At 48.3% G+C, this 23,833-nt stretch overlaps 1 protein-coding gene across 3 annotated transcripts in view; it reads left to right on the forward strand.

Moving 5' to 3' along the window:
* SRGN (serglycin) overlaps positions 1-23,498 on the forward strand; it is a 39,728-nt gene extending 16,230 nt beyond the window's left edge. The window contains exons 1-3 of one of the 3 annotated variants that reach the window (XM_008270028.5): positions 6,008-6,118; positions 16,154-16,301; positions 22,475-23,498. In XM_008270028.5, the coding sequence (XP_008268250.1) occupies positions 6,043-6,118; positions 16,154-16,301; positions 22,475-22,730 (480 nt within the window). In that variant the 5' untranslated portion in view covers positions 6,008-6,042 and the 3' untranslated portion in view covers positions 22,731-23,498. Of the gene's footprint in view, positions 1-6,007; positions 6,119-16,153; positions 16,302-22,474 lie in introns of those variants that run through there. The other 2 variants (XM_070057783.2, XM_089314986.1) reach the window with 2 other exon arrangements.
* Positions 23,499-23,833: the final 335 nt, after the last annotated feature.

Consider the following 23,833-nt stretch of genomic DNA (forward strand, 5'->3'; position numbering starts at 1 on the left):
GGTGCAGGGCCCAAGGACGTGGGCCATCCTCCACGGCCCTCCCGGGCCACAGCAGAGAGCTGGCCTGGAAGAGGAGCAACCGGGACAGAATCCAGCGCCCCAACCGGGACTAGAACCCAGGGTGCCGGCACCGCAGGCGGAGGATTAGCCAAGTGGGCCGCGGTGCCAGCTGTCCTTGCTTTTAAATCCCTGTCTCAGCTCCCCAATTGTCAATTTTCTGTAGAAAGTAGTTACACATGTGTTTAATAAGAAAATATAATTAAAGATATGCAGAAGTAATTTTTGAATTGCATTGATAGATAGTGTCCTAGAATTAGATTCAAGAAATTACTTAAAGATCTCTCTTGGATCATTTGCAAAGGATCAGGTACCCACCACCCCAAGTTCATTCTTGTTTCCTTATGTTTGAAATGTGCCCCGAGAGATTTGTTTCCAATGTGCTTGATCCCTGTGAAAATATTCCCTAGACGGGTGGACATTGTGGTCCAGCAGGTTAAGCCGCTGCCTGAGACACGTGCACCCCATCTTGGAGTGCCTGTTTGAATCTGGGCCGCTCTACCTCTCAGTCACCTTCCTGCTACTGTGCATCCTGGGAGGCAGCAAATACGCAGGCTGCAGTACCTGAGTCCCTTTCTCCCTTGAGACTCAGAAGGAGTTTATTAGTTTTTTTTTTTTTTTTTTTTAAGTCGGAGGTAGAGAGAGGTAGAGACAGAGAGACTTCTTCTATCTCCTCATCCATTCCCTAGATGGCTGCAATGGCTGGCCCTGGGCCAGGAGCCAGGAGCTTCTTCCTGGTCGCCCCGATTTGTGCAGGGGCTCAAGCACTTGGGCCATCTTCTGCTGCTTTTCCCAGGCCATTAGCAGGGAGCTGGTTTGGTAGTGGAGCAGCTGGGACTCAAACCAGTGCCCATATGGGATGCTAGTGCTGCCTGTGGCAGCTTTACCTGCTACACCACAACGCTAGCCCCCAGAAGTTCTCATCTTCTGACTTGGGCCTGGCCCAGTCCCAGCTGTGTAGGCATTTGGGGAGTCAACCAGCAGATGGAAGATCTCTCTTGTCTCTGTTGCTCTGTCTTTCAAATAAATAAAACACACACACATGAAACTATAATTTTGGATTTAGAATTTCATATTCTACGAGATTCAAGGTTGCACTTTATGCCATTCTTTTTTCACAGATAGACTATTTTTTAAAGAATATTCTTAGATTCACAGCAAAATTGAGTAAAAGGTACAAAGATTTTTCACATACCCTCTGCTCTTGTTTTTCCTCTTTTCATAATTTTTAAAAATTATTTAAATGGCAGAGTTACAAGGTAAGGGAGAGAGAGACAGAGAGAGAGATTAAGCCTCCATTCACTGATTCACTCTCCAAATGGCTGCAACAGCCAAGGCTGGGCCAGGCCAAAGTCAGGAGCCCAGAGCTTTCCCCAGGTCTCCCATGTGCAGGGACCCAGGCATCTTCTGCTGCTTTTCCAGGTGCATTCGCAGGGAGCTGGATTGGATGTGGAGCAGCTGGGACTCGAACCAGCACCCATGTGGGATGCTGATGTTGCAGGTGGTAGCTTGGCCCACTATGTCACAGTGCCTTTTTTTTTTTTTTTTTTAATTTGTGAGGCAGAGAGAGAGAGAGAGAGAGAGGGAGTTCACTCACCAGATGCCCGCAGTTGCTGAATCTAGGGCTGAAGGTTAGGGACTCAGCCATTTGCACCATCACCACTGCCTCCCACGTTCCACGTTAGTGACAAACTGGAGTCAGGAGTGGAGCTGAGTGTGGAATGCAAGTACTCTGACAGACTGGCGGGCATCCTAGCTAGCAAATTAGCCAGCAGGCTGAACACATACCCCTCACGAGTTTTTTGCACCAATTTAAGCATATCTTTAAATTCCAATTTTTCCAAGAATTTTTTGAAGTGTGCTTGTATAGTGAGCCTTCGTCTACCCACTGCTCAGCTTTAGCAGTTCCTATACCGCTGCTGTATCCCTCCCAGACCTCCTTCAAAATGGATTATTTACAGGCAAATTCCAGTGGTTTTATTCTAAATAGAAGCGCTTGGTGGGTAGCTCCAAAAGGAAGGGGCTAGAGAGAGGACTTTTGCCTCTTCCACCACCTTCGTCCCTTCCGCCTTCCTTCCCACAGGTCCCTGGGGCATCATTTAGGGAACTTGCCCCCATCGCCTTTCTGGCTTGTACGTTTCCCCTCCAAGTAATAAGTTAGATGGTTTCTAAGGTTCCTTCCTGTTCTAGAAACAGAAAGTTCTTGTGAGATCACCCTTTAACCCCCAAGAGCACACAGATTTGCCACAGGACCCAGCTGCTGTCCGTTTTTTGGTGCTGTGCCCAGTCGGGAGCCAAGATCCTCCGTGCAGAGCTGGGGAAGTGTCCTGGAGGCTGCTCCGTGCTGGAGTCTTTACCTCGGAGCTTCTGGTTTTATTCCTCAAAGATTTATTTATTATTTAAAAAGCACAGAGAGATGGGGGGGAGAGAGATCCATCTGTCTGTTGTTTCGCTCCCTAGATGGCTGCAACGGCCTGGCCTAGGCTGAAGTCGGGAGCCTAGCACCCCAACCTGGTCTTCTGGCAGGGGTCCAAGCACTTGGATCTTCTTCCGTTGCTTTCCCAGGCACTTTGGCAGGGAGCTGGATTGAAAGTGGAGCAGCTGGGACCCAAACTGGCACCCAGAGGGGATGCCGGTGTCACAGGCAGCAGCTTAACCCACTGTGCCACAGCGCCAGCCCCAGCCTTAGAGCTTGCAGCCATTTTGTGCCACTCTCAGTATCTCTCCTAAGGAGCTCCATTCGTGGCCAGAGGCCTTCTGCTGAGTTGTGATGCTGGGAGAGTTCAAAGGCTCTCAGCCAGTTCCTTCTATAAGAAGACTGCCCTCGGGGCTTTGCAGGTCAAGCTACTGCCTACAGTGCTGGCATCCCTTATGCGTGTCGGTTCAAGACCTGGCTGCTCCACTCTGATCCAGCTCTCTGTTAATGCACCTGGGAAGGCAGCAGAGGATGGCCAAGTGCTTGGGTCCCTGCACCCATGCAGGAGACCTGGATGGAGTTCCAGGCTCCCAAGTTCAGCCTGGCCTAGCACTAACTGTTGTGGTCATTTGGGAAGTGAACTGCCGGATGGACGATCTCTCTCTCTCTCTCCCCTTCCCTCCCTCCCTCCCTCCCTCCCTCCCTCCCTCCCTCCCTCTCCCCCGCCTCTCCCTCTCTGTAACTCTCCCTTTCAAATAAATAAAATAAATATTAAAAACAAAAAAGGAAGACTGCCCTGAAACCAACCTCTAGTGAAAAATGATGTGACTATTGCTTTGGGGATTGTTGTTACCTTCTCAGACATCAAGGGACTGACTTCTGTCATGTTCCAGAGTGATTTCTAAGGAGTAAGGTTATCCATTTTAGGACCAACATTATGGTGCAGCTAGTGAAGCTGCAGCCCATATCAGGGCACTGATTCGAGTCCAGGCTGCTCTACTTCCAATCCAGCTCCCTGCCAATGTGCCTTAGACAGCAGTGGAAGGTGGCCTAAGTGCTCGGGTCTCTGCCACCCATGTAGGAAACCAGGATGGAATTTCTGGCTCCTGGCTTCGTCCCAAACCAGCCCCAACTGTTGCAGCCATTTGGGGAGTGAACCAGCAGACAGAAGGTCTCTCTGTCTCTCCCTCTCTGTGTCACTTCGCCTTTCAAATAAATAAATCAATAAATCTTTTTTTTAAAAGAATACCAATTTTACAAGTAAATCACTGAATGTGAGATAAAGTAGATGCTTTTAAGTTTGCTTGGCAAGTGAAGGATTAAGTCTGGATTAGAATTTGTCTTTCAAAAATATGGAAAACAGGCATGCTGTAGAGCTGGAAGTTTAGAGTACAGATCCTCTTTGGTTACTGGAGGAATCTTTGGGCAGGAAGATGGGACCCTTCCCTACAGCGTGTGCCATGTTAGTGCTTTTGTGGCCAACCCTTCGTTGGTTGCCGACAGTATCAGAACCTGACCGATGGAGGCATGGAGAGTGAGTGGTCAGCACTCCTTGGCTGGTTAGTCAGGGAGATGGGTTTGGACCCAGGACTTCATTTTTAAGGTTTTTTTTTTTTTTTAGTTTAAATGTGTTTTATTTTTAGACAACCTACATGACAATGTTTTTTCCTTAAAAACAATGCCTCCACTCAAGTAAATCACAGTCAAAATAAATGAGCTCAAGATAGCATCAGCCCCATTTCTTGTAAGTCCTGATGCTGTGTGGCTGACGAGCACCAGCCAGTGAGGATGAGCAGTGAGAGATCCAAAGTCGTTGCCAAACTCACTACTATAAAAAGGAGGAAGATTACATTAACATTTCCCTCCACACACCCAAACATTTCTAGGCTGCAAAGGCCCAGGACTGCTGACTGTTAATGTCTTAATCCTGCTCCTGTGTAGCTTCAAGACCAGGGCAGGGAGGCCGAAGAAAGACTATTGGGAAAAAGGAGTTGGTTGTCAATGTGATGGGAAAAGAACAAGTGCTTATGAACACTGAAAACGTGTTTGAGAAATCATCATGACCCAGAGGGGAAAATGAAGTATGCAGACCCCTCCTTGATCTAGCATAAGCTCTGATCAGCTCGGCGAGTGTGCAGGAAACTTCTTGAAGCCATTGGCAGGAGCTTTTGTTTGGGTGCCAAAGTTTTAATCTGGGGGCTAGGATGAAAAGAGACCAAAGAGGAAGCCGCATATTCCCAGCTGACTCCAATCTCCCATAGCGTGGAGCCTGCCGGCTTTGTGAGTTTGGGTGGTGGTCCCTGGGCAGAGTCTGGGTTGCAGCTGGCTTTGGAGGGCCTTCTGCAGGGCATCTGGACACACGCTTGTGTTCTCACAGCAGAGCTGTTCCTCCGTTAGACTCTGGGCCCCTGTCCTTGTCCTCAGCAGGAAATGGTGAAGGAAGTGGAGAACAAGGGAAGGGAAACTCCGCCCTCCTATCAGAGGAGAAGCAAGGGTGAGGATGTGGGGGAGTGTGGGGCAAGCGCAGGAGCCACAGGGACAGCCGGGTGGGGGCAGCGTGGCTGACTCTTGAGAAGACGTAAGGAAAATTGTATGCCCGGGGTCATGTGTGATAAACTGTCGCATCTGTTGTGGGACTGTCCTGCGGAGCCGCAGTCCAACACAAATCCACACGCCACCCCCAGGGTCGCGGGAAACATTAGTTACAGGGGACAAGGGTCTGTGTGTGCTCACGCCTCAGCAGCCTACACCTAAGAGAACACCCACGCCCCTTGCTCCCCACTTCTGGCTTCTGCAGGGCCAGAGGATCCAAAGATCCAGGTGGACATTTCTTCCAGGGGCAAAGCTGAGTGTAGAACTGGAACACAATTGTAGGAAACACTGGATGTCCCAGAGCAGAGAGCTGCAAAGCAGGGTTTCTGTTTGGCTCAGCTTTTGTGAAGGAACATCCTCACTCGGTTCTTGAGGCGGAGGGAGAACCGGTCACCAGCGGGAGCAAGTGAGCCCAAGGAGGGGAAGCTGTTTCTCTCAACTCTGACCACTTGCTCTTGAGGATGAGAACTTAGCCGTGCGGTGTCGCTTCTCAAGCTTGGCCCAGTGACTTCTGTTACTCTCGGGTGAAAAAGCATAGGCAGAACATTTTAGACGGAAAAGCGCTCAGCGAGCAAGAGGCAGCGCCTTGCAGGGTCTCTTGGTCCCGCAGGGGACTCTGGGTGTGAGCCACCTGTAGTTCACAGCGGTGCCTGGGGAAGCAGAAACAGACCACCCTGAATGCTGATGCTACTGTTTTGATGGGAAAAAAATGTCAACAGGCGAGTAGCAGACAACAAAGCTTCGGAAAAAGTAGGTCTGGGGAGAGTCCAGGGCAGTTTCATAATGGGTATGAATTGTGATTTCGTGGCCTTTCTTTCTCTCTGGCTTTCTGGGTTTTGATGTGGATCTCTTTCTATTTGTTCAGGAAATTGTGACGTGAGTTCTGGGCAGGGTTTGAGGTTTTGGAACCCTCTCTAAAAGGGACAGCCAGCACCCTGCTGCATTTCCTAATCGTGAGTTGGCTTGAGCTGGTCACGATGCAGAAGCTCCTCACCTGCAGTGGGCTTGTCCTGGCGCTCGGCCTCATCCTCACTTTGGATTCTTCAGTCCAAGGTAAGACCTGGGAGTCTGGATCCCCTAGAGTCTTCTTTGGTCACGCAAATAATTTCTGTCCCTTCAGGGTACAGAAGGGATAGTGGTGTGGAACATGAGGCAAAGGTGGGTAGGAGTGGTGAACTCCTTAGTGTGAGTTCTATTAAGTTTGGTACCAAGAAAAATGCAATGCTGAGGCAGGTGCAGCCTTGTGGACTCTTGCAATGGTTGCAGTGTGCTGTGTTATTTTTGGGTTAATATGTGTGGTTTATACATAAAAACCCAGGAAAGAGATATGAGAAGTGGTCCATACGTCTGCTGTCTGGAGATAGCACCTGCGGGTGTTTGGAGATTTGCTGTCTGCCCCCCCTCGGGGGTTTAGTGCATTGTGGTGCTATTGTTATTTTAACACTAGGAGAGGCTAGTTTTCAAAATTGGGGTACATTTGACCATGTGTACTTTTTTTCTTTTAGAACTTGGTCACTACTGAAAATTCAATTGTGGTTAGACATAGTTAATGCAAACCCTATCAGATTTTAACGAGAGGCCAAAAGATGGAAGTATTTGTGCTGTTACTCAGAGAAGCATCACACTCGGCAATGTCTTCTTGGGTTTCTCCGTCATCTGGGGGTGGTTTGCTTAGACTGGAACAACCTGAAACCATTGGTGACTAAGAAGATGAAAATGAGCAGTTTATAAGAAACGTGATGTCTTCTTCTTTGGAATCATGTCTACACAAGGCTGTGGCCTGATCAATAGATGGCAGAATTTATGGTAGAAAATAAGAAGTTCCCCAAGTGGAAAGGGGAAACGTTGAGTCACAGTGACACATAAGTGCTGGATGTGCGTCTTCGAAGTGACTACGAGCTGTCATGCTCTTACTTCCGGGGGAAATGAGATCTTACAGATGAACTCAGAGATGTTCCACATATATTGGAAAGTTATAGAATTATTTTCTCATAACGATGAAAAACAGCAAGTAATGTTCCTGAAACTTTTCCATTAATTGATTTATATTTGAAATAAAACATCCTTGAATGTAGGGAACTGGCTTTACGTGGGTCTTCTAGGGGAAATCTTCAACTTGATGTAACAGTTCCCTAATGGTCATGTGTTCCAACAAGCTCAGGAGCTGTGAGGCGGGGGGTGCATTTGGCACAGTGCTTGGATGCTACTTGTGACTCCCACACCCTGTACTGGAGTGCTTGGGTTCAAGTCCCCACTTTACTTTTTTTTTAAACATTTGTTTTATTTATTTGAAAGACAGTTATGGAGAGCGGAAGAGACAGAGAGAGAGAGAGAGAGAGGTCTTCCATTTACTGGTTCACTCCCTGAATAGCCTTAATGGCCAGAGCTGAGCTGATCTGAAGCCAGGAGCCAGAAGCTTCCTCCAGGTCTCCCACAGGGGTGTAGGGGCCAAGGTATTGGCCATCCTCTGCTGCTTTCCCAGGCACATTAGCAGGGAGCTGGATAAGAAGTGGGGCAGCCAGGACTTGAACTGACACTAATGTTGGTGCTGCAGGCCGAGGCTTTTTTTTTTTTTAAGATTTATTTTTATTTATTTTAAAGACAGAGTTACAGAGAGAGGTAGAGACAAAGAGAGAGAGAAGTCTTCTATCTGCTGGTTCATTCCCCAGATGGCCGCAATGGCTGGAGCTGCACCAATCCGAAGCCAGGAGCCAGGAGCTTCTTCTGGGTCTCCCACGTGGGTGCAGGGGCCCAAGGCCTTCGGCTATCTTCTACTGCTTTCCCAGGCCATAGCAGAGAGTTGGATTAGGAGAGGAGCAGCCGGGACTAGAACCAGTGACCATATGGGATGCCAGCACTTCAGGCTAGGACTTTAACCCGCTCTGCTACAGCGCTGGCCCCCACTCAACTTTCAATCTAGCATCCTGCTAATGCTACCCTGGGAGGCAGCTGCTAATGGCTGCAGTACTTGGATCCTTGACACCCACTGGGAGACCTGGATTTATTCCATGTCTAGAACTAATTCCAGATCGGTCTGGTCCTGGCTGTTCTGGGCATCTGGGGAGTGAGCCAACGAATGGGAGATTTCTGTCTGCCTCTGTTTTCGCTTTCAAATAAAATGAAAATATAAGTAAAAAAAAACTTTTGAAGGCACAATGAGGTTCATATTTGCAGTACAGACTTGAGTGACCAGCTGGTGCTGAATATACCCCCAATCAGAGCTTTGTAAGTTTTTATATTTTCAAAATTCCCTAGAAATGTTACACTCCCCACTAAGATTCAAGAGATTATTAACCAGAATGAGGGGCCAGCACTGTGGCACAGCAGGTTAAGCATCTGTTTGTGGCACTGGCATCCCTTAAGGGCACCAGTTTGAGTTCCAGCTGCTCCACTTCCTACCCAGCTCTCTGCTATGGCCTGAGAAAGCAGTAGAAGATGGCTCAAGTCCTTGGGCCTCTGCACCTGCGTGGAGGACCGGAAGAAGCTCCTGGCTCCAGCTCCTGGCTTTGGATCAGCTTGGCTCTGTCTGTGTGGCCATCTGGGGAGAGAACCAGCATATGGAAGACCTCTCTCTCTCTCTGTCCCTCTCTGTAGCGATGCCTCTCAAGTAAATAAATAAAAATCTTTAAAAAAAAAACAACAGGGAAAACAAACACTTTTCTTATGTAGCAAGTATTCATTAGAAAGACATGAAGAATGAAAGACCATTGTGAAATTGTATAAAAACACTAGCATTTAAGTTGCCCTCTTCCCCCTCCTCCCCTTCCTCCTCCATAGTAAATGGAGCTCTTTGTTGGAAAAGGAAACCAAAAAAAGATCCAAAGAATGAACTGGAAAACTAGGGTGTTTCCAGAGAAGTGTACTGTGTCCGGGGGCTCCAGGCTCGTGCCCACATCTGAACGTGAAGAGAGCAAGCTGCCCCGTGTGTGAGTCACAGCAGCCAGAGGCGGCTGGGCAGAACCCTGACGCAGTGCCGCGTGGCACTGGATAACGTGCCTCTTAAAAATTTGTCTTTAATTTTTGATAGCTTTTAAAAATTTATACTATCTATACTATAGTCCAAGGCTCAACAGCTTTCTCAGATAAAGAGTTCAACAAATAAAAAGACCGTAAGACAGCAGGAAAATAGGCAAGGACTAGAAATAGTAATCAAATAAAAAGATGTTCACATTTACCCATGTAAAGTAAATTTTTAAATAGTCACAGAATCATTAATGTCATAGCAGTATCTTTTTCCTATCAATTCGTTTAACAAATAGTTGATAGCATTCTTCTTTATTCTTTGAAAGCATTTAGAAGTAGACTTTAACAAACTGTTTACTTAACCTATTGGTTTGATGAAGTTCAATATTCTTTTTTTATTTTTTTAAGATTTATTTATTTATTATTTGAAAGGCAAAGTTACAGAGAGGCAGAAAGAGAAAGAGAGAGAGAGAGAGAGAGAGAGAGAGAGAGGTCTTCCATCTGCTGGTTCACTCCCCAAATGGCCATAATGGCTGGAGCTGAGCCGATCCGAAGCCAGGAGCCAGGAGCTTCTTCCTGATCTCCCACGTGGGTGCAGGGGCCCAAGGCCTTTGGCCGTCTTCTGCTGCTTTCCCAGGCCACAGCAGAGAGGTGGATCGGAGGTAGAGCAGCTGGCACTCAAAGCGGCACCCACACTGGATGCTGGCACTGCAGGCGGTGTCTACCCAGTACACCGCAGCACCAGCCTCCCAATAGGTTTCTGACTTGCTTTTGAGCATATTCAGAACCATTGGGGGATACTGTATTGGTTTGCTTGGATTGCAACAACAAAGTTCCACGGACTGAGTGGCTTAACCCACAGAGAGTTCCGGAGGCCAGGGCCCAAGATCAAGGAGCTGACAGGGTTGGTCTCCGTCTGAGGCTTTTCCCCTTTAGCTTACAGTCGGCAGCACCCACCCCACCCCAGTCCTCTTTACATGATCTTCCCTCCGTGGCTCTGTGTTCTAATGCCCTCTGGTTAGACGATCCGGTCATACTGGCTTAGAGCAGCTCTAACGTGTTCATCTTAACTAATTACAGCAGCAATGACCCTGTTTCCAAATCATGTCTCAGCGTGAGGCACTGTGGGTTCAGAACTAAACCTATGAATCCGGGGTGGGGTGGGGTGGAGTGTGATTCAGCCCATAACACACTCATACTTACTTTTGCTATAAATCCACCCCAACTAAAGACGGGATTAAAACCGTGTCTGCTAAACACAAGGAAATGGAAATGTGCATGGGTGGGAGATGCTGGAGTACATGGATTTTATGTCACACTCCAGGGGGTGAGTGAGGGGGCCTGCAAATTGTACATTCTTTTTTTTTTTTAGTTGCATTTTCTTTTATTAGCCTTTTTTATTTTAAAGATTTGATTTATTTATTTGAAAGTCAGAGTTACACAGAGAGAGGAGATACAGAGAGAGGCGGGGGGGAGGAGGTGTCTTCCATCCAATGGTTCACAACCCAGATGGCCACAACGACCTGGAACTGTGCCGATCTGAAGCCAGGAGCCAGGAGCTTCTTCCATGGACTCCCACGTGGGTGCAGGGGCCCAAAGACGGGCCATCTTCTGCTGCTTTCCCAGGCCACAGCAGAGAGCTGGATGGGAAGTGGAGCAGCCAGGTCTCAAACCGGCGCCCATATGGGATGCCAGATCACCATAAAGTAGTAATAAGGAGAAGCCAAGCGCAGGTGCGGCCAGGCGGCCGAGGCCAGCGTGTGTGTGTGTGTGTGTGTGTGTGTGTGTGTGTGTGCGCGCGGTACCGCCTCCTAGATTCCAGCCCTGGCTAGGATTCCGCTGCGCGCTGCGCTCTGTGGAGAGACGTCACCGCCGTCCTCGGGTAATGAGCGGCGCTTTCCCTGGGCGGAGGAATCAGCACCAATTTACGGAGGAGAACACTGGCCTGACGTGCACCATCCCATTAACTCTTTACGTCAACCTTTAAAAAAAACAAAACAAAACTGTGCTTCTTGCCCAGGGCCAAGTTACAGCTCATCCGTGGCAGAACTGCTGATCGGTCAAGGTCGGGATTAACTTTGTACTGCAGCTCACGGGGGCCAACAGCCTTCTTTCGACCACAGCCTTGGCTATAAAGCTGACTACTGAGGGAAGGAGAAATTGAAAGTAAACTTGGAGCTTTTTATAGCCTGTCCGACCGCGCGAGGGTGGGGGGAGCTTATCCATTTTGTGGAGCTGCTGGGGCAGTAGGAAGTAGCTCAGGCTTAGATAATGAGGCTGTTGGAGTGAATCAAATGTTTTTCTGTTCCCCTCTTAGTTTCTGCTTAGGTTTTTCTGACAGGCGTGTGATAAGTTTCCATTTAAGAGTCGGAAATTAGCAAACTGACTTTGTTGGTAGCAGAATATAAAAATAGGCAGAGACTCCTGGAGAAAGTGGTTTGCTCTGACAACTTTTACTCAGAGAAAGAATTTCGGTAAAGCAGAGCGAGTGAATGTGTGTGTGTAAGAGGGTACTTCCAAAGTTTGTAGGAAAATATAATTCAAAGGATAGTTTATGTTGGTGTAAAAAATTTGAAATTCATGAAAGCTGTTTTCATAACATGCATAATGAAAAAAATTTTGCACCTCAATTTTTTTGCAACAAAATAAAACTTAGACTTTTTTTATTTTTTTGACATGCAGAGTGGACAGTGAGAGAGAGAGACAGAGAGAAAGGTCTTCCTTTTGCCATTGGTTCACCCTCCAATGGCCGCCGTGGCCGGCGCACTGCGGCCAGCGCACTGGACTGATCCGAAGGCAGGAGCCAGGTGCTTCTCCTGGTCTCCCATGGGGTGCAGAGCCCAAGCACTTGGGCCATTCTCCACTGCACTCTCGGGCCATAGCAGAGAGCTGGCCTGGAAGAGGGGCAACTGGGACAGAATCTGGTGCCCCGACCAGGACTAGAACCTGGTGTGCTGGCGCCGCAGGTGGAGGATTAGCCTATTGAGCTGCGGCGCCGGCCACTCAGACTTTTAATTCCAGTTTTCCATGAATTTTTTCAAGTACACTCATGTGTTGGGGGAGCAGTGAGGGAAGGGATTCTAAATAAAAATCATCTGGGGGCCAGTGCTGTGGCTTAGTGCGTTAAGCTACCACCTGCAATGCCAGCATCCCACATCGAAGTGCTGGTTCAAGTCCTGGCTGCTCCACTGCTCATCCATCGCCCTGCTAATGCATCTAGGATAAGGCAGCAGAAGACGGCCTAAGTGCTTGGGCCCCTGCCACCCACGTGGGAGGCCAGGATGGAATTCCAGGCTTCTTGGTTCAGCCTGGGCCGGCCCTGGCTGTTGCAGGCATTTGGGGAATGGATCAGCAAATGGAAGATCTCTGTCTCTCCCCCAGCCCCTATTCCCGCATCATTCTGCCTTCCAAAGAATCTTTAAAAATAAATAAAATATTTTAAAATTTCATTATTCCCCCTGGAATTCATTACAAAACCAACCAGCAGATCCTGTATTGGGAGGGGGGCTTTTAAAAAAATAATATGGGCTGGCGCCGCGGCTCACTAGGCTAATCCTCCGCCTAGCGGCGCCGGCACACCGGGTTCTAGTCCCGGTTGGGGCGCCGGATTCTGTCCCGGTTGCCCCTCTTCCAGGCCAGCTCTCTGCTGTGGCCAGGGAGTGCAGTGGAGGATGGCCCAGGTGCTTGGGCCCTGCACCCCATGGGAGACCAGGAAAAGCACCTGGCTCCTGGCTCCTGCCATCGGATCAGCGCGGTGCGCCGGCCACAGCGCGCCGGCCGCGGCGGCCATTGGAGGGTGAACCAACGGCAAAAGGAAGACCTTTCTCTCTGTCTCTCTCTCTCACTGTCCACTCTGCCTGTCAAAAAAATTAAAAAAAAAGAAAATAATATTTCTGGTTTGTTTTTGTTTTCATCTGCTTGAAAGGCAGAATGACAGAGACAGAATTTTCCATCCACTGGTCCACTCCCCAGATGGCCACAATGGCTAGGGGTAGGTCAGGCTGAAACCAGGAGCTAGGAACTCCACCTGGGTCTCCCACATGGATGGCAGGAGCTCAAGCCATCGTCTCCTGCCTCCCTGGGTGCATAGCAGGAATCTAGATTGGAAGCAGAGCAGCCAGTACTCAAACTGGCAAACTGACATGAGATTCAGGCATCCCTAATGGTGGCCTCACCTGTGCACCACAATGCTGGTCTCTCACCCATTTAAAGTGCACAATTCAATGGTTTTTAGTATATTCACAGAATTGTGCAACCATAACCATAGTTGCTTGTAGAACATTTTTATTACCCCCAAAAAGAAGCCCTCTTCATAAAATTCAGAAGCTGAGATTCTGAGCTTTGGGGCGATCTTCTATTTTATAAGTGTCTATTACTACTTTACCACAGTTGTCTTTGTTATACTAGTGGAAAGAGAAGGTCTTTCACTCAGATGCTTTCTCTTAATGCATTCGTTTTATAACACTTTTTCAGCTTGAAAGCCACACGTAGAGCAGGCTGCCTGCACTTGCTGTGTCCCAGACAGTACTCGTGAGCCCCCTGTGGCTGCTGAACACTTGAGGTGCAGCGAGTACACGGTGCTGCTGTGCATGCAAAATATATGCAATATGGAAGAGTTAGTATAAAAAATGCAAAATATCCCATCAATAACTTTTATATTATATGTTGAAATGACAATCTCTTGAATAGATTGTGTTAGTTAAAATGAACTTCACCTGTTTCTGTTTGCGTTTTAAAATATGGCTGCTAAAACATTGAAAATTCCACATGTGGTTGGCTTTGTTTCCATTAGATGGCCCTGGTCTACCCAGCGTAGGGTGTGAAGACATCGCCCTCTGCTGGTGGAGATGTTGGGCTTTTATCCCACCTACAGAAAAGCAGGTTTCTAAGCAATTCAATGTCAAACGAATATTGCTATGGCAAAGAGTAAGAAGGAGCTAAATGTATTAAATACTCAGCAGGTGCTAAGGCTTGTGCTTCAAATACTTTTATTTATTTAAACAGGAACGCTTTGGGATATCATTATCCACACTTAAAAGATGATAATTAAGAATCAGAGAGATGCTAAATGGTGGAACAGGAACTTAAATTCTGGTCTCTACAAGCTGGCTGGTGGTCCTGTTCCCACTCATCATCAGAGAAACTAACATCGGAAGAGTTCTGACCGTGGTGTTAGGGACTGCTCTGAGACTCTGCTGTTTGCATCTCGTGTTAGATCTACTTCTGTCCCCACTGCACAGAGCAGTGAAGTGAGTCGGTCAGGGTCACACAGCCAGGAAGGAGCAGCCATTCTGATGTCAGCTTGCCTGCCCTAACCCTAGCCGCCGGGTAGTGACCTAGCTAGCCATCCTGATTGCTTCCCGGGTCAGAAATCGCAGGCTACACTCAGGAGCCTCAGGGAAGGTTGGGATAGAATAGGAGTTCCAAAGGAAAGAAAGAAAGGGAGCGGAGGGGAAGCAGCCAATGGCAGAATATTTCCTTTCTTTCTACATTAGAGTATTTAACGTGTTGATATTTTCAGAAGAATGTTGTTCATTACAGCAATTTAGGAAACTAAATGAGAAAAGAATTGCTAAAGAGTCTACCCCCATAGTCCTGCTGCCTGCTTCCTCCTACTCCCCTCTGTATTGAAATGATTAGACCTTCAAAGGGTGCCGAGAGGTCGCCCACTCACATTTAAGTACAGGTTTTCCCATGATGCCGAGTAGGCTATTCCATAACAGCTACTAGTTTGCCGCTTGATTAACATCCTCTAAGGAATGAATGCTTCATATTTCATGAGCGTTTCCTCCTGTTTTGCCTTGGGCTTTTTTTTTTTTAAGATTTATTTATTTATTTGAAAGGGTGAGTTACAGAGAGGCAGAGGTGTGGGGGTGGGGAGGGAGGAGTCTTCCATCTGCTGGTTCGCTCTCCAAATGGCCACAATGGCCACAGCTGGGCCAATTCAAGACCAGGAGCCAGGAGCCAGGAGCCAGGAGCTTCATCCAGGTCTCTCACATGGGTGCAGGGGCCCAAGGACTTGAGCCATCTTCTACTGCTTTCCCAGGCCATAGCAGAGAGCTGGATTGGAAGTAGAGCAGCCGGGACTCAAACTGGCGCCCATATGGGATGCCAGCACTGCAGAGTGGCTTTACCCGCTGTGTCACAGCGCCAGCCCCTGCACTGGGCTTTAATGCCACCTTTCTTGCCTTGGGCCTTCCTGGGAGGTGACTCGTGGCACTTGTCTGAGTGAAGTCTGTGCTAGGGTGGGAGGAGGTGAGCCATCTGAGGATATGAAAGATTTCTTGCCGCCAGGCCTCTCTCCCAGCCAATTCGAGGCATGAAGGATTTGTTTCATGAGCTGGAACTAAGAAAGGATTTCCTATATAACCTTGTAGTACCAGGCTTGAAGCCTTGGCTGTAGAACCTAAATCCTAAAGAAGCGGCGGGAGACCTGGATGTTCTAGCATCCTTGTCCCTCTGTGACTGGGGAGAGCTGTTCTTGTGAAACCTGAGCACAAAGAGCGGGCGTTTGGATCCTGAGAGCACTGGGCCCTGAAACACAAGGACCACAGCTCTGGGAATGCCTGGGCCACTGCCCGCTGCATCCTCAACCTTCCTGAGCCTGCCTCACCCCCTGGGCTGACCCTGGGCCCAGAAAGGGGCTGGAATCCCACGTCCTCTATTCAGCACCTGTGTGCTCTCCTTTTTCCTTTGTGTAAGGTGGAGATAACAGTACAATAATAATAAGATCACGTTTGCTGTGTGCCGGGCACTCTGTCAAGGTCTTCATGTGCATTTTCTCCTTCAAGTTTCATGATGAGTTCTCATGCTTTAGTACCTTCATTTTACAGGAGAGGTTCAGGGCACCTAGGATTTCCTAAGTAGCCAGTAGCAGAATGGGGGCCCGCTCCAGGCAGCCAACGTAAAGCTTGGAGCTAGTTTTAACTCTCTACAGGAGTGGGGTGAAAAGACCAAGAGTGTACGTAAGTCGGGCATGTAGTGGGCGCTGCTTTTATATTAATGGTCATACCTTACCCTCTGTCAAATCTAGCATCTGTTTCATTAAAAACTTCTTAGGGGCAGAGTGGGTAGAAGCTGTGGGAAGAGAGAGTTACTAACCGTGTGGGTTCCTTGCGTGGCCAGGTTATCCTATGCGGAGAGCCAGGTACCAGTGGGTACGCTGCCGTCCCGACAGTAATTCGGCCAACTGCATTGATGAGAAGGGACCCGTGTTCAACCTGCTTCCAGGAGACTCCAACAGGATCCTCCCTCTGAGGACTGACCCTTTTTTGTAAGTGGATTTTCTCTGAATTTAAAGTGGCTGTCATTTCACCACCTCTGTTGACCTCTTGGCACAGGGGTGAGAGGGCCTTCCAGAGCGTTTGCCTCCAAGCCCCTCCCTGGAGTTGGAGTTCTGTTGTGTGGGGCATGGCAACACCGCACTGTGGACACTGGCCAGTGAGATGTGCAGGGGCGTGTGATTTAGCTGCATTTTGGCAAGTTTTTTGGTGGGTGGTGGAGACAAACATTGCATACATTTTATCAACAGTATTGCAGATCACTGGATTGGTTTATATATGAAACAGAGTACATTATATATTAAAATCCAGTAAGTGCGGCTAATGTTGTGGTTCAGCGGGTTCAGCTATGGCTTGCCACTCTGGCATCCCATATTAGAGTGCCACTCTGAGTCCTGGCTGCTTCGCTTCCGATCCATCCTCCTGCTAATCAGTGCTCCTGGAAAGGCAGCAGAAGATGGTGCAAGTCCTTGGTCCTTGCCATCCATGTGGGACACCCAGCCGGAGCTCCTGGATCCTGGCTTCGGCCTGGCTGTTGTGGCCATTTAGGGAAGGAACCAGTGGATGGAAGATCTTGGTCTCTCTCCCTCTCTCCCCCCTTTCAAATAAATACATAAATAAATATTTAAAAAAATCCAATAGTAGTTTATCAAACAAAATATGGCGTATCCATAGAATTACCTGGCCATAAAATGAGTACTGATCCATGCTACAACATGAATGAATCTTGAAAGCATTAGCAGAATGACAGAAACCAGACACAAAAAGCCACGTAGCATGTGATTCCATTTATATGAAAAACCCAGAACAGGCAAAACCCTAGAGGCAGAAAGTAGATGGGTGGCTGCCAGGGGCTGGGGTGAGGGAGGAATGAACACAACTGCTAAGGAATCGGGAGTTAGGGGGTGAGTGATAATAATGTTCTGGAATTAGATAGTAGTGACTTTGAAGAAAACAAATCACGGAAAGAAAAACTAAATGGCCATGACTTGTAAAACAAATCCAGCCTCTTCCTGGACAGGTGTCTGGCCTAGAGATTTAAGAGCCCACATCCCACTTCAGAGTGCCTGGGGTCCAGCTTCCCACCAATGCAGACACTGGTGGGCAGCAGTGATGGCTCAAGTCATTGGTCCCTGCCTGCCCTGTGGGAGATAAGGATGGAGTTGCTGGCTCCTGGCTCTACCCCTCCCCCAGCACCAGTCATTGTGGGCATCTGGGGAGTGAGAAAGAAGATGGTAGCTCTGAATAGCTACCTCTCTCTCAAATAAACAAACAGTTAAAAAAAAAAAATCAAACCTGTTCTTGATCAAATAAAACTTGCTTTAAACTTGCAAAAAAGATCCAGTCGAAATTCATAAGTAACCAAAAATTGAATTATGTTAAAATCTATTATTTCAATGAATATTAAACTTAGAAAACATGTAGCAAAAACATATTCAGAAAAGGATTATCAGAAAAGTTTTAATCTTCAGGATCAAATCTACCAAGTTGCTGTCTTCACAGCCAGGTAGATCATCAAGGCCCAAGCCAGGTCGACCCGTCACCACGGGGATCCTGGTGACCACAAGCTTCAGTGGCACACACCGCCGTGGACACAACGTCATCACGTTCTCCATAGTGCAACTCTGACGTCCTACCCATGTTCTTACTTTCGTTCCACAGCATTAAGTTAAAACCAATATTAGAGCATTCTCTGTTGCTTTACATCATAGGTTTCCACAACAGTTCATTTAGAGCTGAATGGTTAGGGGATAGCCCAAATCCCTCAAGGCGACCCCTTCACACCAGACCTCTCCCATCCTCCCTGCGTCTCGCTCTGACGTTCTGCGTTTCCTGCAGCACTGTGGGTGGACGGTCCTTGCTTCTGTGCTGGACCCAGGCCTTTCTGCTCTCAGAGCCATTCCTAACTTCGCCAGTCCTGCTCTGTGTGAGAGCTTGGAGGTCGACCCCCGTGCTGTGCGCATCTCAGGCTCCAGGTGTGTGGTTGGCTTTGGCCAGCAGGAGGCACGGAGGGGGATGGAGAGCTTGGGAGGAAGGAGAGCCTTGGGCGGCATCTCTGGCTGGGCCATGGCTTCAGAGCCCATCGGAGCCCCAAGTTCCCTGGCTTGCCTCGTTGTCGCTCCTCTCATATCACATGTGTAAGTCATTTCCTCTGTGGTGCACATTTAGGAAGGTCCCTGATTGCCACTCCTATGGCCACCAGTCCTGTGACTGGCACCCAGCCACACACTTCTCTAGGACTTGCATTCTGCAGCTTCCTCTCAGCACCTCTTCCCACCAGCGTGCAGACCAACTCTGGTCTCTCCTCCCGTTAGGTAACGCTGCTCCCAGAGTCTGCGTGGGCTGCCGCTGCTGGCCCATCCTCTGGTGCTCCTCACAGTGACGCCTCCTGCCCATGCTTGCTGCTGCCCCTCCCCTCCTCCTCCTCTCCGTGGTTGCTTCCCGAATGCTTGTGGAGATCACTCCTGGTTGACACATCATGGTGGGCTTCTCTATTTTTGGTTTCCTTGACCTCTGGCCACCCCTCCTTTGAAGGGCTTTCTTCCCTGGGCTTCCATGGCCCCAGCCCCGCCCAGGCTTCTTGCAACTTGCCTGGCTGCTCTTTCTCCTCTATCCAGTAGTTACCATGCTGATGTGGCCCTGGCTACATCCTGGTCCTGCTTCTCTGTCCTGTGTTTCTCTGGGTGACCTGTTCCACCTGTTCTGTGTTTTTTTTTTTATTAATATTTGTTTATTTATTTGAAAGGCAGAGTTACAGAGAGGCAGAGAGGCAGAGAGAGAGAGAGAGAGAGAGAGAGAATGAATCTTCCTTCCACTGTTTCACTCCCCAAATGTTCACAATGGCCAGAGCTGGGCCAATCCAAAGCCAGAAGCCAGGAGCTTCTTCCGGGTCTCCCACGCAGGTGCAGGGGCCCAAGGACTTGAGCCATCTTCTACTGCTTTCCCAGGCCAGAGCAGAGAACTGGATGAGAAGAAGAGCAGCCGGGACTCGAAATGGCACTTATATGGGATGCCGGCACTGCAGGTGGTGGCTTTACCCGCTACGCCACAGCACCGGCCCTCTGTTTTGTGGTTTTAATGCCACCCCTGTGTCAGTAACTACCAAAGCTGTGCTTACAGCTCTGCTTCCCCCAGCTAAGGAGGAATGTCACCCCCATGACATCCATCTAGTCCACTGCTCTGCACCACCCGCTAATGTTCTGACTTACAGATGCTTGTTTTATGTCTGTGTTCCCCACTAAGCTATAAACTTCACGAGCAGAGCCCTCCTCTCTCTGTCTCTGTTCCACCCCAGGCACTCTTACCTGGGACCAGACGTTCAACAATATTTATTGAATGAAGACTCTGATCGATCGTGTGGGCCATGGTTTATCATTTCTGGGGAGAAAACGGCCCCTCCAGAGGCTGTGACACTCAGCTTCCTGTGCTTACGCCCTGTTGCCCTGTTCTGCTAAGGGGTCGTCCCCATTGCTCTGGTGCCCTGGTGCTCACTGGCCTCCTGCCCCCCAGCCTCCACTCAGACACGGAAGTCCCCAGCCATGGGTGCAGGCTGGAGGCAGAGTAATCTGTGGATATTTGGGGGGAGGAAATTGAATGTTTTGCTAGTAAATATAATGCTTAACTGGTTATGAAGAATTTTTCAAGAGTTCTGTAAATTACAGGTTGGACATCCTTAATCCAGAAGCCCAAATTCCAAAATATGAAACCCTTTTTTTAAGATTTATTTACTTATTTGAAAGACACACACACACACACACACAGAGAGAGAGAGAGAGAGAGAGAGAGAGAGCGAGAGAGAGATCTTCTATCCCCTGGCTCACTCCCCAAATAGCCACACTACGGTCAGCAAGGAGCTCCATCCTGGTCTCTCATAGGAGTGGCAGGGGGCCCAAGTTCATCATCTGCTTCTTCCCAGGCATATTTGCAGGGAGCTGGATTGTAAGCAGAGTAGCAGGACTCAAACTAGCATTCTGATATGGGAGGCTGATGTCACAAGCTGTGGCTTAACCCACTATGCTACAACGCTGGCCCCAAAATATGAATCTTTTTGAGGGCCAACATAACAAGTGGAAAATTCTCCACTCACTTCATGTGTCAGCTTGCAGTCAAAATGCAGGCATGCTAAAGATAGTCTGTTCGATTACTTTTAGGTTGTGGGTATTAGATGTACAGGAAGCAAAAATGAGTTTTTGTATTGAGACTTGGGTCCCCTCCCCAAGATATCTCACTATATATGTATGTGAGTATTGCAAAATTGTAAAAAATCTGAAACACCACTGGTCCCAAGAGTTAAATAATGAATACTCAAATTTTTTTAAAAAAGATTTATTTTATTTATTTGAAAGACAGAGTTACAGAGAGAGGTAGAGACACAGAGAGAGAGAGGTCTTCCATCCGCTTGGTTCACTCCCTAGATGGCTGCAATGGCTGGAGCTGCGCCCCTCTGAAGCCAGGAGCCGGGAGCTTCTTCTGGGTCTCCCACATGGGTGCAGGGGCCCAAGGACGTGGGCCATCTTCTACTGCTATCCAAGGCCATACCAGAGAGCTGTATCAGAAGAGGAGCAGCCGGGACTCAAACTGGCGCCCATAAGGGGTGCCGGGCGCTTCAGGCCAGGGCTTTAACCCACTGAGCCCCATGAATACTCAAATTATATTAGAAGTTTTGCAGCAATTTTAAAATTAGGAAAGATGTCATCTATATAAGTTTTTTTCTTAAGATTTAGTTATTTATTTGAAAGGCAGAGTTACAGAAAGAAAGAAAGGGAGAGACAGAGAAAGAGCGAGAGAGATCTTCCATCCACCTGTTTACTCTCCAAATGGCTGCAATGGCTGGAGCTCTACAGATCCAAAGCCAGGAGCCAGGAGCTTCTTCTGGGTCTCCCACATGGGTGCAGGGGCCCAAGTTGGGCCAGTATCCGCTGCTTTTCCAGGCATATTAGCAGGGAGCCGGGTGAGAAGCAGAGCAGCTGGGACTCAAACTTGCACCCATATAGGATGCTGGCATCACAGGTGGTAGCTTTACCTGCTATGCCACAATACCAGCTCCTAAGCTTTATTTAAGTAATTCCAAATATAGGATTGCTATGCTAGTTTAAGAAAATTAATACTGGAGCCAGTGTTGTGGTGTAGTGAAGTCACTCTATGATGTCATCATCCCATGTGAGTACCAGTTTGAGTTCCAGCTGTTCCACTGCCAGTCCAGCTCCCTGCTAATGTGCCTGGGAAAGCAGCAGAAGACGGCTCAGATGCTTGGGTCTCTGCCACCTGTGTGGGAAACCGGGATGAATTCTAGGCTCCTGGCTTGGGCCTAGCCCAGACCTGGCTGTTATGGCCATTTGGGGACTGAACCAGTGGATGGAAGATCTCTCTCTCTCTCTCTCTGCTTTTCAAATAAATAAATGTATCTTTAAAAAACCCAACTTAAAAAAATATTATTATAAGGGTGGGTGTTTGGTGTAGTGGTTAGGTTACTGCCTAGGAACCCACATCGCAAGCTATAGTGCCCGGTTCAGGTCCTGCTAATGTGCTTTTTTTTTTTTTTTTTTAAGATTTATTTATTTGAAAGTCAAAGTTACACAGAGAGAGGAGAGGCAGAGAGAGAGACAGGTCTTCCATCTGACGGTTCATTCCCCAATTGGCCACAATGGCTGGAGCTGTGCGGATCCTAAGCCAGGAGCCAGGAGCCAGGAGCCTCCCCTGGGCCCCCCATGCGGATGCAGGGGCCCAAGGACTTGGGCATCTTCTACTGCTTTCCCAGGGCACAGCAGAGAGCTGGATCAGAAGTGGAGCAGCCAGGTTTCTAACCGGCACCCATATGGGACGCTGGTGCTTCAGGCCAGGGTGTTAACCTGCTGCGCCACAGTGCCGGCCCCAGCTGATGTGCTTTTGATCCAACTTCCTGCTACTGCACTTCTGGGAGGCGCTCAAGCACTGGGGTCCCTGCCACCTGTGTAGGAGATTTGCACCGAGCCTCAGGCTCCTGGCTTCCCTTGGCCCAGACCTACCTGTTGTGAGCATTTGGGAAGTGAATCAGCAGATGGGAGGTCACCCTGTCTCTCTGAAGATGAATACATACATGAATTTTAAAACACAATGATTGCTGTCCTTTTCCTCGTGTGATGTTGACGTTTGCTGTGGTTTCTTTTCATTTGCCGTCATGTGTCAGCAGGACGGGACCGCAGAGGCTGAATGATGCCTTCCCTCTTTCTGAGGACGTCTCTGGATCAGGCTCCGGCTCCGACTTGGGCTCGGGATCTGGAAGTGGCTCTGGAAGCAGCCTTCCGACGGAAGTGGAGTGGGAATACCAGCCCGTGCAGGAGGATGGCGTTTTCTATCACAACTCCGAGCCCCTCGAGAGGAATCTGCCCTCAGCTAGTCAGGACTTGGGTCACGGTGGATTGGAATACGATTTTATTAAATAAGAGACAGGGTTCCCTCCCACATTGACACCAGCCAGTGCAGTCAGGATACTTTGTGTACTGTGGTTAAACGATTAATCTTGGGACAGCGAGTTTTCTGGAAAATTTAAAACATTTGTGAAAGAAATTTAAATTTTATCACCTTTCTCTCTAATGAATTCTTAGAGGAAAATACCCTATTTTTCTGGAAAATACTTGTATCTCTTTTGGTGTGATATACAATCTCCATCATTATGAAATTAGCTAAATTCCCACGTCTATGAAATTGCTTTAAATAAAAAATTATGCCCTTTTGGAAAAATTCAGTTGACAAAGCAAATTGATCAGCAGTATCTCATACCTAATCCTTCAGGAACCTGACGGTGATTGTGAGTTACAGGTATGCTCATTTTCTTCCACAAAGAAAACCCCAAGAAGATGAAACAGTGAGTTCATGAAGTGAGTGCTTGGCCCGGTTTACAGCGCGAAGTGTGTGACCATCGTGCCAACACTGGATGGGTTTGCAGAGCGGGCGGGCGTTGCCTGCTTATCATCGTGCGTGCTGACAGCTAGACTCTTAAGACCCAAGCTAAAGTCCAGCTGTTCTCCCAGTACCCCACACTGCTTTGCTCTTCTCCCTGGATATCTGTGTGCCTTCACGTGTTCCTCTATTAAAGCAGAAGCATAACCAAAGGGGTAAGCTGTCTGGAATCTCTTGTTCTAAATGCAGGAAGTGCTTTTTTTTATCAGCTATTTCTCTAGAAGTCTTAATAAAGCATATTTAAATTTAAATCATGGTTTCCATGTTAGTGGGAGCATGTGGTGGTCAGGTACTAAATTAAATGGAATTTTGACCCAGCTCTGATTCACAGTGGTCATTTTTCCAGTTTATAAATATGCAATTAAATGGATATACTGGGGAGCTGGCATAAATTCCACGGTGGCTCATGACCTGTGTAATAGGAGCTGTTGTCACGGGAAAGTATTGGAAATTTCTGAAGCTACCCCTCTCCTGTCTGCCCATGAATCAAAGATGTTTTATCTGGGGAATAACAGAGGTTAGTAGCACCCTTAAAAACTTACAGAATTCAGCCGGCGCCGCGGCTCAACAGGCTAATCCTCCACCT

Source organism: Oryctolagus cuniculus, chromosome 15 (genome assembly GCF_051225735.1).
Source record: "Oryctolagus cuniculus isolate XC-2025 breed Fujian yellow rabbit chromosome 15, ASM5122573v1, whole genome shotgun sequence".
Lineage (NCBI taxonomy): Eukaryota > Metazoa > Chordata > Mammalia > Lagomorpha > Leporidae > Oryctolagus > Oryctolagus cuniculus.